The 15,889-nt window shown below is 42.7% G+C and overlaps 1 protein-coding gene across 4 annotated transcripts in view; it reads left to right on the top strand.

Annotated features, from left to right (window-relative positions):
* The window catches only part of arhgap29a (Rho GTPase activating protein 29a), a 68,459-nt gene that overhangs the window by 41,658 nt on the left and 10,912 nt on the right, over positions 1-15,889 (top strand). For all 4 annotated transcript variants that reach the window (XM_042299006.1, XM_042299005.1, XM_042299007.1 and 1 more), the window contains 10 exons: positions 3,539-3,694; positions 5,467-5,531; positions 5,694-5,804; positions 5,963-6,043; positions 10,471-10,632; positions 11,251-11,388; positions 11,648-11,850; positions 13,107-13,291; positions 14,455-14,583; positions 15,708-15,806. In XM_042299006.1, coding sequence (XP_042154940.1) covers positions 3,539-3,694; positions 5,467-5,531; positions 5,694-5,804; positions 5,963-6,043; positions 10,471-10,632; positions 11,251-11,388; positions 11,648-11,850; positions 13,107-13,291; positions 14,455-14,583; positions 15,708-15,806 — 1,329 coding nt within the window. The remainder of the gene's footprint in view (positions 1-3,538; positions 3,695-5,466; positions 5,532-5,693; positions 5,805-5,962; positions 6,044-10,470; positions 10,633-11,250; positions 11,389-11,647; positions 11,851-13,106; positions 13,292-14,454; positions 14,584-15,707; positions 15,807-15,889) is intronic.

Genomic DNA, 15,889 nt, shown 5'->3' with positions numbered 1-15,889 from the left:
TATTCCTCTGTCTCCCGTTCCTCTCACGCTTCAGGCGATTCCTCAAATGATGTTCTCAAAACAGCTGGAATTGGCAGCCAGGTGAAACAAAAAAAGACGGTACTGTGCTCAGATGCATTTTTTAAAACAAATCTAATTTGCAAGTCAAAAATTGTTAACCAGTCAGTCAATCTGCAAATCCGTGGCTCAAAAATGTCAGATATAAGCAATAAAAACTAAATGTCATCAAAAGCAACAATTGAAAGCCCCTAAAAATAACTAAAGATGATTAGGTGTCAATGTGTTGATAGGCTATATGTCACTTGGGGTGACAGTACACCCAAAGAACTGTGGGGAGCATTGGAGTCAACATGGGTCGTGGAACACTTTTGACACCTTGTAGAGTCAATGCCCATACGAATTAAGTCTGTTCTGAGGGCAAAAGTGGGTGCAACTCAACGTCTGTGCCCAGTGGGATGGCTCTAGAAGAGTTCGTTGAGCGAATGTGCCTTCTCCACTCTCATCTTAATACAGCTCCATCTGTCAATCTGTGTTACGTCACTCTGTGTACTCAACAAACTACATTCCCTCTGTTACAAAGCTGGGTGGCTAGAAACACGGAACCACCGTGAATAGCTCATCGTAATATACCTACTACTCTACATACCATTTTATCTTCCTAATTATATTGTCTGTACACACCACATATTTATATTCTCACTCTAATACTGTGCCTTCGGAAAGTATTCAGACCCCTTCACTTTTTCCACATTTTGTTTCGTTACAGCATTATTCAAACATTGATTACATTTTTCCCCTCATCAATCTACACACGATACGCCATAATGACAAAGCAAAACAAGTTTTTAGACATTTTTGCAAATGTAATACTGAAATATCACATGTACATAAGTATTCAGCCCCTTTACTCAGTACTTTGTTGAAGCACCTTTGGTAGTGAATACTGCCTTGAGTCTTCTTGGATATGACGCTACAAGCTTGGCACACCTATATCTGTAGAGTTTCTCCCATTCTTCTCTGCAGATACTCTCAAGCCCTGTCGAAGTTTGATGGGGAGCGCTGCTGCACAGCTATTTTCAGGTCTCTCCAGAGATGTTCAATCGTGTTCAATTCCGGGCTCTGGCTGGGCCACTCAAGGACATTCAGAGACTTGTCCCGAAGCCAGTCCTGCGTTGTCTTGGCTGTGTGCTTAGGGTCGTTGTCCTGTTGGAAGGTAAACCTTCACCCCAGTCTGAGCTCCTGAGCACTCTAGAGCGGGTTTTCATCAAGGATCTCTCTGTACTTTGCTTCATTCATCTTTACCTCAATCCTGACTAGTCTCCCAATCCCTGCCGCTGAAAAACATCCCCTCAGCATGATTCTGCCACCACCATGCTTCACCGTAGGGATGGTGCCAGGTTTCCTCCAGACGTGACACTTGGCATTCAGGCCAAAGAGTTCAATCTTGGTTTTATCAGACCAGAGAATCTTGTTTCTCATGGTCTGAGAGTCTTTAGGTGCATTTTGGCAAACATGGCTGTCATGTGCCTTTTATGGAGTGGCTTCCATCTGGCCATTCTACCATAAAGGCCTAATTGGTGGAGTGCTGCAGAGATGGTTGTCCTTCTGAAAGGTTCTCCCATCTCCACAGAGGAACTCTAGAGGACTGTCAGCGTGATCATTAGGTTCTTGGTCACATCCCTGACCAAGGCCCTTCTCCCCCGATTGCCCAGTTTGGCAGGGGGGTCACCTCTAGGTTCCATTTAATAATGATGGAGGCCATTCTATTCTTGGGGACCTTCAAATGTTTTGGTACCCTTCCCCAGATCTGTGCCTCAACACAATGCAGTCTCGGAGCTCTACGAACAATTCCTTCGACCTCGTGGCTTGGTTTTTGCTCTGACATGCACTGTTAACTGTACGACCTTATATAGACAGGCATGTGCCTTTCCAAATCATGTCCAATCAAGTTGTAGAAACATCTCAAGGATGATACATGGAAACAGGATGCACCTGAGATCAATTTCGAGTCTCATAGCAAAGGGTCTGAATACTTATGTAAATAAGGTAATACATTTGCAAATAAAAAAACTGTTTTTGGGGTATTGTGTGGAGATTGCTGAGGAAATTGTTTTATTTAATCCATTTTAGAATGAGGCTAGAGCCTAACAAAATGTGGAAAAAGTCCTGGGGTCTGAATACTTTCCGAAGGCACTGTATATATACCGTTCAAAAGTTTGGGGTCACTTAGAAATGTCCTTGTTTTTGAAGGAAAAGCACATTTTATGTCCATTAAAATAACAGAAAATTGATCAGAAATACAGTGTAGACTAATTGTAATTTTGGAAATGACTATTGTAGCTGGAAACTTCAGTTTTTTTAATGGATTATCTACATAGGCGTACAGAGGCCCATTATCAGCAACCATCACCCCTGTGTTACAATGGCACGTTGTGTTAGCTAATCCAAGTTTATCATTTTGACAGGCTAATTGATCATTAGAAAACCCTTTTGCAATTTTGTTAGCACAGCTGAAAACTGTCGTCCTGATTAAAGAAGCAATAAAACTGGCCTTCTTTAGACTAGTTGAGTATCTGGAGCATCAGCATTTGTGGGTTTGATTAGAGTCTCAAAATGACCGGAAACAAATAACTTTCATCTGAAACTCCCAGTCTATTCTTGTTCTGACAAATTAAGGCTATTCCATGCGAGAAATTGCCAAGAAACTGAAAATCTTGTACAACGCTGTGTACTACTCCCCTCACAGAACGGAGCAAACTGTCTCTAACCAGAATGGAAAGAGGAGTTGGAGGCCCCGGTGCACAACTGAGCAAGAGGACAAGTACTTTAGAGTGTCTAGTTTGAGAAACAGGACTGATGGTTGCTGATAATGGGCCTAATTTACAACATTAACAATGTCTACACTGTATTTGTTTATTTTATTTTAATGCAAAAAAATAGCTTTTCTTTCAAAAACAAGGACATTTCTAAGTGACTCCAAACTTTTGAACGGTAGTGTGTATGTATATATCTGTGTGTGTGTGTGTGTGTGTGTGTGTGTGTGTGTGTGTGTGTGTGTGTGTGTGTGTGTGTGTGTGTGTGTGTGTGTGTGTGTGTGTGTGTGTGTGTGTGTGCGTGTATATAGTCTGTCTCTATGTAGTCTCTATGGTATAGTTAAGGGGCCTATATAAGCTCTCCTGTCACACAGAGTGACCTATTAGCTCAGTCATATTAACACAGGAGGAGGCAATCCCTGTCTTGTCCAGTCTACTTAGCATTACAATGTATTACCAACACATAACCCAAGGTCAACAGGGACTTTACTTTCTGACAGATCTGACACACACACTGGTGCACATACAGTCATGCGCACTCGTACACACTCACAAACACACACACACACAGTCACACACAGATACTCACACATGCGATAGAGAGGGGCTTGTCCGTAGCTAGTTGCCAGTAGCCGTTAGCCAGTAGGTAGCAATGCTCGGTCTCAGGCCTAGGCCCACTAACTTCTTCTTCCCCAACCCATGGCGTGTTACCATTACCATCACAGGTCCATCGCCGCCGGCGAGGGCGGAGGAGGTGGATGGTGTGGACGTGGCGCTGCAGCGGAGTGAAGGCGGGGTGGAGTCAGCTCTACTATACGCCAAGGCCTGGTCCAAGTACACCAAGGAGCTGCTGGCCTGGGTGGACAAACGACTCAGTATGGGTGAGTCTCTCTCCCTCCCACTACCTCTAATACACATAGGATTAATACAGAGAAACATCTCATTATTGGTGAGTCGGAGCCACAGAATTAAATAGAACACTATTATTAGATTATATATTATAAACCGTGTGGTTCGAGCCCTCAATGCTGATTGGCTTAAAGCAGTGGTATATCATTCCGTATACCATGGGTATGACAAAACATTTATTTTTCTGTTTTAATTACATTGGTAACCAGTTTATAAAAGCAATAAGGCACCTCAGGGGTTTGTGGTATATGGCCAATATACCACGGCTAACGGCTGTATCCAGGCACTTCGAGTTGCGTTGTGCTTAAGAACAGGGGGTTGGTGTAAGCTGTGTCACCGTTGGTATTTGGTATTTTATTAGGATCATCATTAGCTATTGCAAAAACAGCAGCTATTCTTCATGGGGTCCACACAAAACATGAAACATTACATAATACAGAACATTAATAGACAAGAACAGCTCAAGGACAGAACTACATAAATGTTTTAAAAAGGCACATACATATCAATGCATACACACAAACTATCTTTTGGGGTTAGGGGTCTTTGCTGATCTTTAACTCCTTTTGCATCAGCTCTGGAAGTGTTTTTTTTTTAGCGTTAGCCTAGCATTAACTACTGTACATTAGCTTAGTTTGTCCTAACATTAGTTAAGGTATATTAGCATAGTTTGTCTTAGTATTAGCTACTGTATATTAGCTTAGTTTGTACTAGCATTAGCTACTGTATATTAGCTTAGTTTGTATTAGCATTAGCTACTGTATATTAGCTTAGTTTGTACTAGCATTAGCTACTGTATATTAGCTTAGTTTGTACTAGCATTAGCTACTGCATATTACCTTTGTTTTTCCTGGCGTTAGCTACTGTACATTAGCTTAGTTTGTCCTAGCATTAGCTGCTGTATATTAGCTTAGTTTGTACTAGCATTAGCTACTGTATATTAGCTTAGTTTGTACTAGCATTAGCTACTGCATATTTCCTTTGTTTTTCCTGGCGTTAGCTACTGTATATTAGCTTAGTTTGTCCTAGCATTAGCTGCTGTATATTAGCTTAGTTTGTACTAGCATTAGCTACTGTATATTAGCTTAGTTTGTACTAGCATTAGCTACTGCATATTACCTTTGTTTTTCCTGGCGTTAGCTACTGTATATTAGCTTAGTTTGTCCTAGCATTAGCTGCTGTATATTAGCTTAGTTTGTCCTAGCATTAGGCCTACTTGTATACAATAATAGATAGTTTCACACCGGTTCTATATTGCCCCAGATATACAGTAGGACAAACTTGCATGGGTTTCACTACAGTAAATGCTAAACTTACCTAAGCACAGTGTAGTGTAAAATCTTAGAAAAAAGGGTTTCCAAAGGTTCTTCAGCTGTCCCCATAGAATAACCCTTTTTGGTTCCAAGTAGAACTCTTTTGGGTTTCATGTACAACCCTCTCAGGAAAGGGTTCTACCTGGAACCAAAATGGTTCTTCAAAAGGTTATCCTATTGGGACAGCCGGAGAACCATTTTAGGTTCTAGATAGCACCTTTTTTGCTAAAAGTGTAGTAGTGTGATTAGTCATTTGTCGTCAGGTCCTCTATTTGGATAAATAGGTTACTGGGCATTTGTGGTTTTTGTCCTGTACTTAATCACTCAATGTCTACATACTAAACACAGGGACAGTAGCTACTTAATCATGCTGTATTGAACATTTATGACATAACCAGGCTAGGCAGGTAACGTTGAGTGTCTGATTGCAGATATCGAGTGTGCGAAGAGCTACGCCAAAATGGCAGAATCAGCGAAGACACTCGCAAGTCAACAGGTGATTATGATGAAATATGTTGTCTGCTCATATCAGTTGCATTTGTTCACCGGTTAATTGTATCTCAAAAGATAAAAGCTGTCAAAGCAATGAACAATTTTAAACCATCTGCACTACTTCTTTGAATTGTGATTAGTCACTTTTGTTGTCTTCCCATCAAAGGAGTTCATGCCATTCCGGGACATTTACATGTCAGCGTTCAAGAACGATATTGAGTACAGCCAGCTCCTACTGCATACAGCAGCTACCCTTCAAACCAACAAATTCATGCAGGTATGTACATCTGTCTATGTGACTTTTCTACAGCATGTCCTGCTCTGATCTGCATAATCCATACTCACAGGCATTTGATGGATAAGTTAGCATTGACTCACTGGAGCGTGTGTGTGTGTGTGTGTGTGTGTGTGTGTGTGTGTGGGGGGTTTCTCTAGCCTCTCCTCGCACGGAAGAACGAGCTGGACAAACTGAGGAAGGAGGTCAAGGAGCAGTGGCAGAGAGAACAGAAGAAAATGGTGGGTGGAACTTCAGAACTTTAAAAGGTCACATTAAAAGGAAACTTAAAGCAAACAGAGCCACAGTAATCAAAGAATATGTAAACCCCTCGCTGTGTCAAATCAAATCAAATTTATTTGTCACATACACATGGTTAGCAGATGTTAATGCGAGTGTAGCGAAATGCTTGTGCTTCTAGCTCCGACAATGCAGTAATAACCAACAAGTAATCTAGCTCACAATTCCAAAACGACTACCTTATAGACACAAGTGTAAGGGGATAAAGAATATGTACATAAAGATATATGAATGAGTGATGGTACAGAGCGGCATAGGCAAGATACAGTAGATGGTAGATAGTACAGTATATACATATGAGATGAGTATGTAAACAAATCTCTAAGGACTGGGTTGGTTAGTGTGTAACTCTAAGGACTGGGTTGGTTAGTGTGTAACTCTAAGGACTGGGTTGGTTAGTGTGTAACTCTAAGGACTGGGTTGGTTAATGTGTAACTCTAAGGACTGGGTTGGTTAGTGTGTAACTCTAAGGACTGGGTTGGTTTGTATGTACTGTATCTCTAAGGACTGGGTTGGTTAGTGTGTATCTCTAAGGGCTGGGTTGGTTAGTATGTACTGTATCTCTAAGGACTGGGTTGGTTAGTATGTACTGTATCTCTAAGGACTGGGTTGGTTAGTATTTATCTCTAAGGACTGGGTTGGTAAGTATGTACTGTATCTCTAAGGACTGGGTTGGTTAGTATGTACTGTATCTCTAAGGACTGGGTTGGTTAGTATGTACTGTATCTCTAAGGACTGGGTTGGTTAGTGTGTAACTCTAAGGACTGGGTTGGTTAGTGTGTAACTCTAAGGACTGGGTTGGTTCGTGTGTAACTCTAAGGACTGGGTTGGTTAGTATGCATCTCTAAGTCCTGTGTTGGTTAGTGTGTATCTCCTAGGATTGGGATGGTTAGTATGTACTGTATCTCTAAGGACTGGGTTGGTTAGTATGTATCTCTAAGGACTGGGTTGGTTAGTATGTATCTCTAAGGACTGGGTTGGTTAGTATGACTGGGTTGGTATCTCTAAGGACTGGGTTGGTTAGTATGTATCTCTAAGGACTGGGTTGGTTAGTATGTACGGTATCTCTAAGGACTGGTTTGGTTAGTATGTATCTCTAAGGACTGGGTTGGTTAGTATGTATCTCTAAGGACTGGGTTAGTTAGTATGTACTGTATCTCTAAGGACTGGGTTGGTTAGTATGTATCTCTAAGGACTGGGTTAGTTAGTATGTACTGTATCTCTAAGGACTGGGTTGGTTAGTATGTATCTCTAAGAACCGGGTTGGTTAGTGTGTAACTCCAAGGACTGGGTTGGTTAATGTGTAACTCCAAGGACTGGGTTTGTTTGTATGTACTGCGTCTCTAAGGACTGGGTTGGTTAGTGTGTAACTCTAAGGACTGGGTTGGTTAACGTGTAACTCTAAGGACTGGGTTGGTTAGTGTGTAACTCTAAGGACTGGGTTGGTTAATGTGTAACTCCAAGGACTGGGTTTGTTTGTATGTACTGTATCTCTAAGGACTGGGTTGGTTATTGTGTAACTCTAAGGACTGGGTTGGTTAATGTGTAACTCTAAGGACTGGGTTGGTTAACGTGTAACTCTAAGGACTGGGTTGGTTAGTGTGTAACTCTAAGGACTGGGTTGGTTTGTATGTACTGTATCTCTAAGGACTGGGTTGGTTAGTGTGTATCTCTAAGGGCTGGGTTGGTTAGTATGTACTGTATCTCTAAGGACTGGGATGGTTAGTGTGTATCTCTAAGGACTGGGTTGGTTAGTATGTACTGTATCTCTAAGGACTGGGTTGGTTAGTATTTATCTCTAAGGACTGGGTTGGTAAGTATGTACTGTATCTCTAAGGACTGGGTTGGTTAGTATGTACTGTATCTCTAAGGACTGGGTTGGTTAGTATGTACTGTATCTCTAAGGACTGGGTTGGTTAGTATGTATCTCTAAGGACTGGGTTGGTTAGTGTGTAACTCTAAGGACTGGGTTGGTTAGTGTGTATCTCTAAGGACTGGGTTGATTAGTGTGTAACTCTAAGGACTGGGTTGGTTCATGTGTAACTCTAAGGACTGGGTTGGTTAGTATGTATCTCTAAGTCCTGGGTTGGTTAGTGTGTATCTCTAAGGACTGGGTTGGTTAGCATGTATCTTTAAGGACTGGGTTGGTTAGTGTGTATCTCTAAGGACTGGGTTGGTTAGTGTGTATCTCTAAGGACTGGGTTGGTTAGTGTGTATCTCTAAGGACTGGGTTGGTTAGTATGTATCTCTAAGGACTGGGTTAGTTAGTATGTACTGTATCTCTAAGGACTGGGTTGGTTAGTATGTATCTCTAAGAACCGGGTTGGTTAGTGTGTAACTCCAAGGACTGGGTTGGTTAATGTGTAACTCCAAGGACTGGGTTTGTTTGTATGTACTGTATCTCTAAGGACTGGGTTGGTTAGTGTGTAACTCTAAGGACTGGGTTGGTTAGTGTGTAACTCTAAGGACTGGGTTGGTTAGTGTGTAACTCTAAGGACTGGGTTGGTTAATGTGTAACTCTAAGGACTGGGTTGGTTAGTGTGTAACTCTAAGGACTGGGTTGGTTAACGTGTAACTCTAAGGACTGGGTTGGTTAGTGTGTAACTCTAAGGACTGGGTTGGTTAATGTGTAACTCCAAGGACTGGGTTTGTTCGTATGTACTGTATCTCTAAGGACTGGGTTGGTTAGTGTGTAACTCTAAGGACTGGGTTGGTTAGTGTGTAACTCTAAGGACTGGGTTGGTTAAGGAGTGTGTAATTCTAAGGACTGGGTTGGTTTGTATGTACTGTATCTCTAAGGACTGGGTTGGTTAGTGTGTATCTCTAAGGACTGGGTTGGTAAGTATGTACTGTATCTCTAAGGACTGGGTTGGTAAGTATGTACTGTATCTCTAAGGACTGGGTTGGTTAGTATGTATCTCTAAGGACTGGGTTAGTTAGTGTGTATCTCTAAGGACTGGGTTGGTTAGTGTGTAACTCCAAGGACTGGGTTGGTTAGTGTGTAACTCTAAGGACTGGGTTGGTTAGTGTGTATCTGTACTGGGTTGGTTAGTGTGTATCTCTAAGGACTGGGTTGGTTAGTGTGTATCTCTAAGTACTGGGTTGGTTAGTGTGTATCTCTAAGGACTGGGTTGGTTAATGTGTAACTCCAAGGACTGGGTTTGTTTGTAAGTACTGTATCTCTAAGGACTGGGTTGGTTAGTGTGTAACTCTAAGGACTGGGTTGGTTTGTATGTACTGTATCTCTAAGGACTGGGTTGGTTAGTGTGTATCTCTAAGGGCTGGGTTGGTTAGTATGTATCTCTAAGGACTGGGTTGGTTAGTATGTACTGTATCTCTAAGGACCGGGTTGGTTAGTATGTATCTCTAAGGACTGGGTTGGTTAGTATGTATCTCTAAGGACTAGGTTGGTTAGTATGTACGGTATCTCTAAGGACTGGTTTGGTTAGTATGTATCTCTAAGGACTGGGTTGGTTAGTATGTATCTCTAAGGACTGGGTTAGTTAGTGTGTATCTCTAAGGACTGGGTTGGTTAGTGTGTACTGTATCTATAAGGATGGGGTTGGTTAGTGTGTATCTGTACTGGGTTGGTTAGTGTGTATCTCTAAGGACTGGGTTGGTTAGTGTGTATCTCTAAGTACTGGGTTGGTTAGTGTGTATCTCTAAGGACTGGGTTGGTTAGTGTGTATCTCTAAGTACTGGGTTGGTTAGTGTGTATCTCTAAGGACTGGGTTGGTTAGTATGTATCTCTAAGTCCTGGGTTGGTTAGTGTGTATCTCTAAGGACTGGGTTGGTTAGTGTGTACTGTATCTATAAGGATGGGGTTGGTTAGTGTGTAACTCTAAGGACTGAGTTGGTTAGTGTGTATCTCTAAGGACTGGGTTGGTTAGTATGTATCTCTAAGGACTGGGTTGGTTAGTATGTATCTCTAAGGACTGGGTTAGTTAGTGTGTATCTCTAAGGACTGGGTTGGTTAGTGTGTAACTCCAAGGACTGGGTTGGTTAGTGTGTAACTCTAAGGACTGGGTTGGTTAGTGTGTATCTGTACTGGGTTGGTTCGTGTGTATCTCTAAGGACTGGGTTGGTTAGTGTGTATCTCTAAGTACTGGGTTGGTTAGTGTGTATCTCTAAGGACTGGGTTGGTTAGTGTGTACTGTATCTCTAAGGACAGTTGATTTGTGTTTCCTTTGTGTGTTGTGGAACCATGTTTTGCCTTTGCAGTGTGAGAGAAAATTGGTTGAAAAGTTAACAGTGATCAGGGCTGAGTCAATCATTTTGTAGCAGACATGTTTGTGTGCGTACATGTATGTGGTTTAGTGTGTTTGTTTGCCTTGTGTTTCCCTTGTGTTAACGCTGTGTGTATTTTCAGCATGAGGCGGACAGTGCCCTGAGGAAGGCCCGTGTTCTGCAAGCCCAGAGACAGGAGGAGTATGAGAAGGCCCGGGTGTCCACCAGCCGAGTAGAGGAGGAGCAGCTGGGAGCAGCCAAGCTGGAGAAGAGACGAAGGCTGGAGGAGGAGGCTCTGCAGAAGGTAAAATATCTTGTCCCTTAGGTTTATAGCTCATCCATGTCATGTCTGAGGCCCATAGCTCATCCATGTCATCTCTGAGGCCCATAGCCCATCCATGAGGCCCATAAATCATCCCTGAAACACATAGCTCATCCTTTAAGCCCATAATTACCCACTGAGGCCAAAAGCTTGAGGCCTAGGGTTACTGAAATACACAATCAAGTTAACATTTACGGTGACATTTTTGTCAATTAGTAGACGCTCTTATCCAGAGTTAACCACTTCTGAACAACTAACCCATTTTTTATTTTAAAAAATGTATTTAACTAGGCAAGTCAGTTAAGAACAACTGCTTATTTACATTGACAGCCTACACCGGCCAAACCCGGACAATTGTGCACCGCCCTATGGGACTCCCAATACACAGCCGGTTGTGATACAGCCTGGATTCAAACCAGGGTGTTTGTAGTGACGCATCTAGGACTGAAATGCAGGGCCTTAGACCACTACGCCACTCGGGAACCCATAACTGCTACATGGGAATCCACATTGACATATTGAAGATGTTACTCTCTTGATCACTGGATTGTAGTTGTGAGCAGTTCTGCTTGACAGGTTACCCCCTACTCTTTTCCATAGGCGGATGAGGCCAGAGACCACTGCAAGGCCTGTCTGACAGATGTAGGGGTGAAGAGAGTGGACCTGGCCAACACCAAGTGTGAGATCCTCACCCAGTTACGAAAGCTGGTCTTCCAGTGTGACCTCACTTTGAAAGCGGTATGTTGACAAATACATCTTACAGGATCCAAATGTTTGAGTAAAATCAAATATTCCCCAAAATATAGTGGATAGTAATATAGTATGTCCAGTGACTACTAAAGGCCATTTTTGGACATTCTGTCTGGTGTGGATAATGTCATAAGAGAAGATACTGTAGATCTGGTGTAGGTGTAGATACTGTCTGGTGTAGATACTGCTATTCTAATTTTATGGGTACTGTATCTCATGGGCTTTCTCTGTGTGTACGTCTCCCCAGGTGACAGTGAATTGGTTCCAGCTCCAGCAGGCCCAGGTTGTGTCTCTACCCGTCAACCACCAGTCTCTGTGTGAGAGCGCCAAGCTGTACGAGCCGGGTCAGCGATACGTTGGCTTCGTCAGGAGTCTTCCTGCCCAGTCAGTCAGACCCAGGGTGGAGTCCTACTCCTTCGACGCCACCGTCTCACACTGTAACAACGCAGGGTGAGGGGAACACTGGATGGATGCTGTGATTTTGATTATCCTACTACTTTGGCTTAAACTCACTCTTTGATCCTTAAACATAAATAGAGAGTGTGTGTGTGTATGTATGTATGTGTGTGTGTGTGTGTGTGTGTGTGTGTGTGTGTGTGTGTGTGTGTGTGTGTGTGTGTGTGTGTGTGTGTGTGTGTGTGTGTGTGTGTGTGTGTGTGTGTGTGTGTGTGCCTAAAAACTTGTGAAGCATCATCGTAAATAGGATTGAGATCTCCATGAGTGCCATCATATGAACAAATGAGTGAGTTGCTCTCTGTGGGAGAGCAGGAAGATTGTGTTTTGAGAGAAAAAAGCCTTATGGAGAATAGTATTATATTTAGTGATTTGCTGAGAGAACGAGTGACTGGGAGAGCTTGAGAGAGAGCGAGAAAGAGAGAGAGAAAGAGAGAGATGTTTTTTAGAGAGATTGTGTTAAGAGAGGGGAACACAATTGAGTTTGGTCTGCAGGACTTCCTGAGGTAGTGACTGGTCATGGGAAAGAGAAAGAGAGAGAGAGAGGTGAAGAAAGAGGTAGGGGGAAGGGGAAAACTCTGTTTTCATAATACTATTTCAGGCCATGCCTTCTGACGGAAACACCAATCTAAGTTGTTCAACTCTTTTGCTGATCCGTGTACAGATAAGATAGGCCCAAGTTTGCCCACTGGACCATTCTTAACTTCATACAAAAAAAGACAATTTTTAGCCATTCTGTTCATGAGTGGTCGTCATAGACTCGTGTAAGGATGTGAAACAGAGTGTGGACGTAGATACTTTGTTCTTGGTTTGTTTACTTCTCTGAGCAAAAGCAGTGGGGCGACACGTAGGGGAAGCAGGGGTTCATTATAGACCTATATCCTATAGACTGCCTATATGCACGTCCTTGTAGGAGGGCCCATTGATTGGTATTGGGCCCGTTGATTGGTATTGGGCCCGTTGATTGGTATTGGGCCCATTGATTGGTATTAGATCCATTGATTATTAGTAGTCCGTTATCAATTTCCACATATGTGAATGTTGATTGGCCTGTTCATTACAGATTTCTATTGATGTTAATGGGAATAATCCATTTCCTTTCTCAGTTATTCAGTTTGGTGATTATGTATGTAAAGGCTATGGGTCCGTCCATGCCAGTTCATGTTGATTGATTACAGTACCGTCACAAGACACTGGATAATCTCTATGTTGCCTATAACGTGAGATGGAATGTTCATCCAAACTCTTCCCAGGTTGCCCCTCGCCAAGCGGTCATTGAGTAGCACCCACTGCAGTACCCACAGTTCCCACGGTAACCTGTCCCAGATGTCGGTCACCTCTGGGGACTTCCTGGGGACCGACGAGGTGGAGAGCCCGGTCAACACACGGCCCGCCAAGATCTCTGAGAGACGGTCCAACAGCAGCACCGACATCCAAGGTAGTCTAGTGGTGGCCTAGTCATTTATGGAGAAGTACATGTGGGTTTCTGATGAGGGCTTGATCCTATAATACAGGTTCATAAACAACAAGAGGAAGGAATGAAAACACTCATTTTACTTTTAAAGCATACATGAGATAGAGGTCAAATACAAATCAAATCAGATCATATTTGTTGCATGCTTCGTAAACGACAGGTGTAAACTTACAGTGAAATGCTTACTTACGGGATCTTCCCAACAATGCAGAGAGAAAGAAAATAGAGAAATAGTAGAAAAGTAATAATAAATACACAATGAGTAGTGGTAACTTGACTTTATACACAGAGTACCAGTACCGTGTCCATGTGCAGCGGTGCGAGGTAAATTAGGTAGATATGTACACATAACTTGGGTGAGCGAGAGATAGAGAGAGTGTGTGTGTGTTGTGCTTGTGTTGGTGTGAGTGAGTCTGGAAGCCTCCAGGTTGATCCAGTCCTCATCTGACTGTCTGTCATTCAGGGAAAAACACACACCTTCACACACACTCTCACACACTCATTCACACGCACTCAGATCAGCTCATGACACTGATAGACTCATCTCACTCTTCACTGCAGGCCAAATTAAGACTTAACCCCAAATATTTTTTTAGTAGGCAAAACTTCCACGTCATAATCTGTGGTAGATGTTGAATTCCTTTTACAGTTTGGTAATCTCTATCTTCTTCATGTCCAGGACCTCATAGGCATTGAGAAAAAAAAAGACACGTTTTGAATGTAAAATGAATGCTTACATAATCAACAAATTCATGATAAATAATTTTTGTTTTGTATTCGTTTGATGTGTACAGAGGTCTATGGGATTATGATATCCTTTTGTGATTATCAAGTGTTTCCATGTAAACCACTTGAATACTGAACGAATGTGTCCTCTATCCCACACATAACCCACTCATTATGCCTTTATCAATGAGGATGCAATTAGCCAGTCTAGTCCATGCTTCCTTGACTGAATTTGAATGAGCTGAATTTCTGAATAGCTACATTCATGCATTCATTAAGTTTACAATGTTTCAATAACTAAATGTAAAATATTTTCAGTTATGAATGATTGGATAAATGCAAATGTATTGGAAGAGTACAGTAACAGATGCAGAATGAGTATTTCCTATTGTGTGTTCCAGCTCTGAGGATCCAGGGCCCGTTCCGACCCTGGGGAACGGGTAGCCAGGGCGGGGGGATGTGCAGTGACTCGGAAAGCGCCGGAGGCAGCAGCGAGTCCAGATCCATGGACTCCCCCACTGCCAGCCCAGGTGAGGCCCCATCTCTCCACCCACCTCCTTCCTATATACCCTTCCTAGCCCAGGGTCATATCTCCACACAGCCTTCTATCCATTGGCTTGTCAGCCACCTTCCAAACACCTGGCACCAACCAGCACCGCCCCCTGTCTGCCTTAGCTTTCATCACCTGTTGAAAGGAATTGATTGATGGTTGTTATGTCATAGCAGCCACCCTCCTAGACGTGACAGAGACAGACGTAAAATTAAATTACCAGAGACAGACAGACTGACAGTGGGACCATGCCTGAGTCCGGAAGGTGTCTCTATAATAACCTGGAGAGGGACGTGATCTACAGGCTGTGTAAATAACAGTGACATTTTCTGGAGTTTTGGGTTATTCTGGTGTTGTTTTGTGTTGATTATCTAATTGTGTTATGATGTGTTTCCTTCAAATTAATTATAGCGTTACAATCATGTTATAATCATACAAAACAAGTGTTCCAGAGTGAGATGTTTTATTTAACTAGTTATTGTTCATTTAACTGGATTAAGCAATCTGACTCGTTAGCACCTTTCATACAAATCTGGAATGATTGGAATGAGAGTTTGCTATCTAGTCAGTCCTATATTTCCAAAGTGCCCCAATGTCTGGAGAAATGTAGGGAATGTGGCCTATCACTTGTCTGACGTTGGCCTCTAGTCCAAGCCATTATCAGAACAGTAAGGGATCAACCAGAAGGATTGATCATTGAATGTAGCTGTGAAGCACCCATAATGACTCGTGGGTGGTCCCCTGTTGGTCCCCTGACCTCTTGCCATTGGAGGGTCCTGTGTTATAATAGCTGGACACTCTTTGACAACCGCTCAGATCATACCAAGCCAGGCTTGAAGCTATTGCTAGAAAGGAGCAGACATTCTGAGATAACCTAAAACCAAGGATCTACTAATAAATATAATATATAATAATATAATATGTGCCATTTAGCAGACGCTTTCATCCAAAACGACCTACAGTCATGCGTGCGTACTGCATACAATTGATATTATTACTAGACCAGGCCTCAGTTAGACGGTGGACAGTAGTACTGAGTAGCTAGACAGTTGTATTGAGAAGTCACTATGAGAATATGTCGTGCGTTCACTGCCTCCTGCTTAGGTGACTTCAAGAGGAGACTACCCAGAACCCCCTCCACGGGGACCATGTCGTCAGCTGATGACCTGGACGAGAGAGAGCCGCCCTCGCCATCAGACAACGGTGAGTCAGATAGTTCATTCATTTGATATGTTTCTATATTCTTGCTTTGGCAAAGGGAAGTTCAGGAAAGGTGTGTGTCTTCA

The sequence above is a fragment of the Oncorhynchus tshawytscha genome, linkage group LG16 (genome assembly GCF_018296145.1).
Source record: "Oncorhynchus tshawytscha isolate Ot180627B linkage group LG16, Otsh_v2.0, whole genome shotgun sequence".
NCBI classification, from domain to species: Eukaryota; Metazoa; Chordata; class Actinopteri; order Salmoniformes; family Salmonidae; genus Oncorhynchus; species Oncorhynchus tshawytscha.
This window is presented reverse-complemented; position numbering and strand designations above follow the sequence as displayed.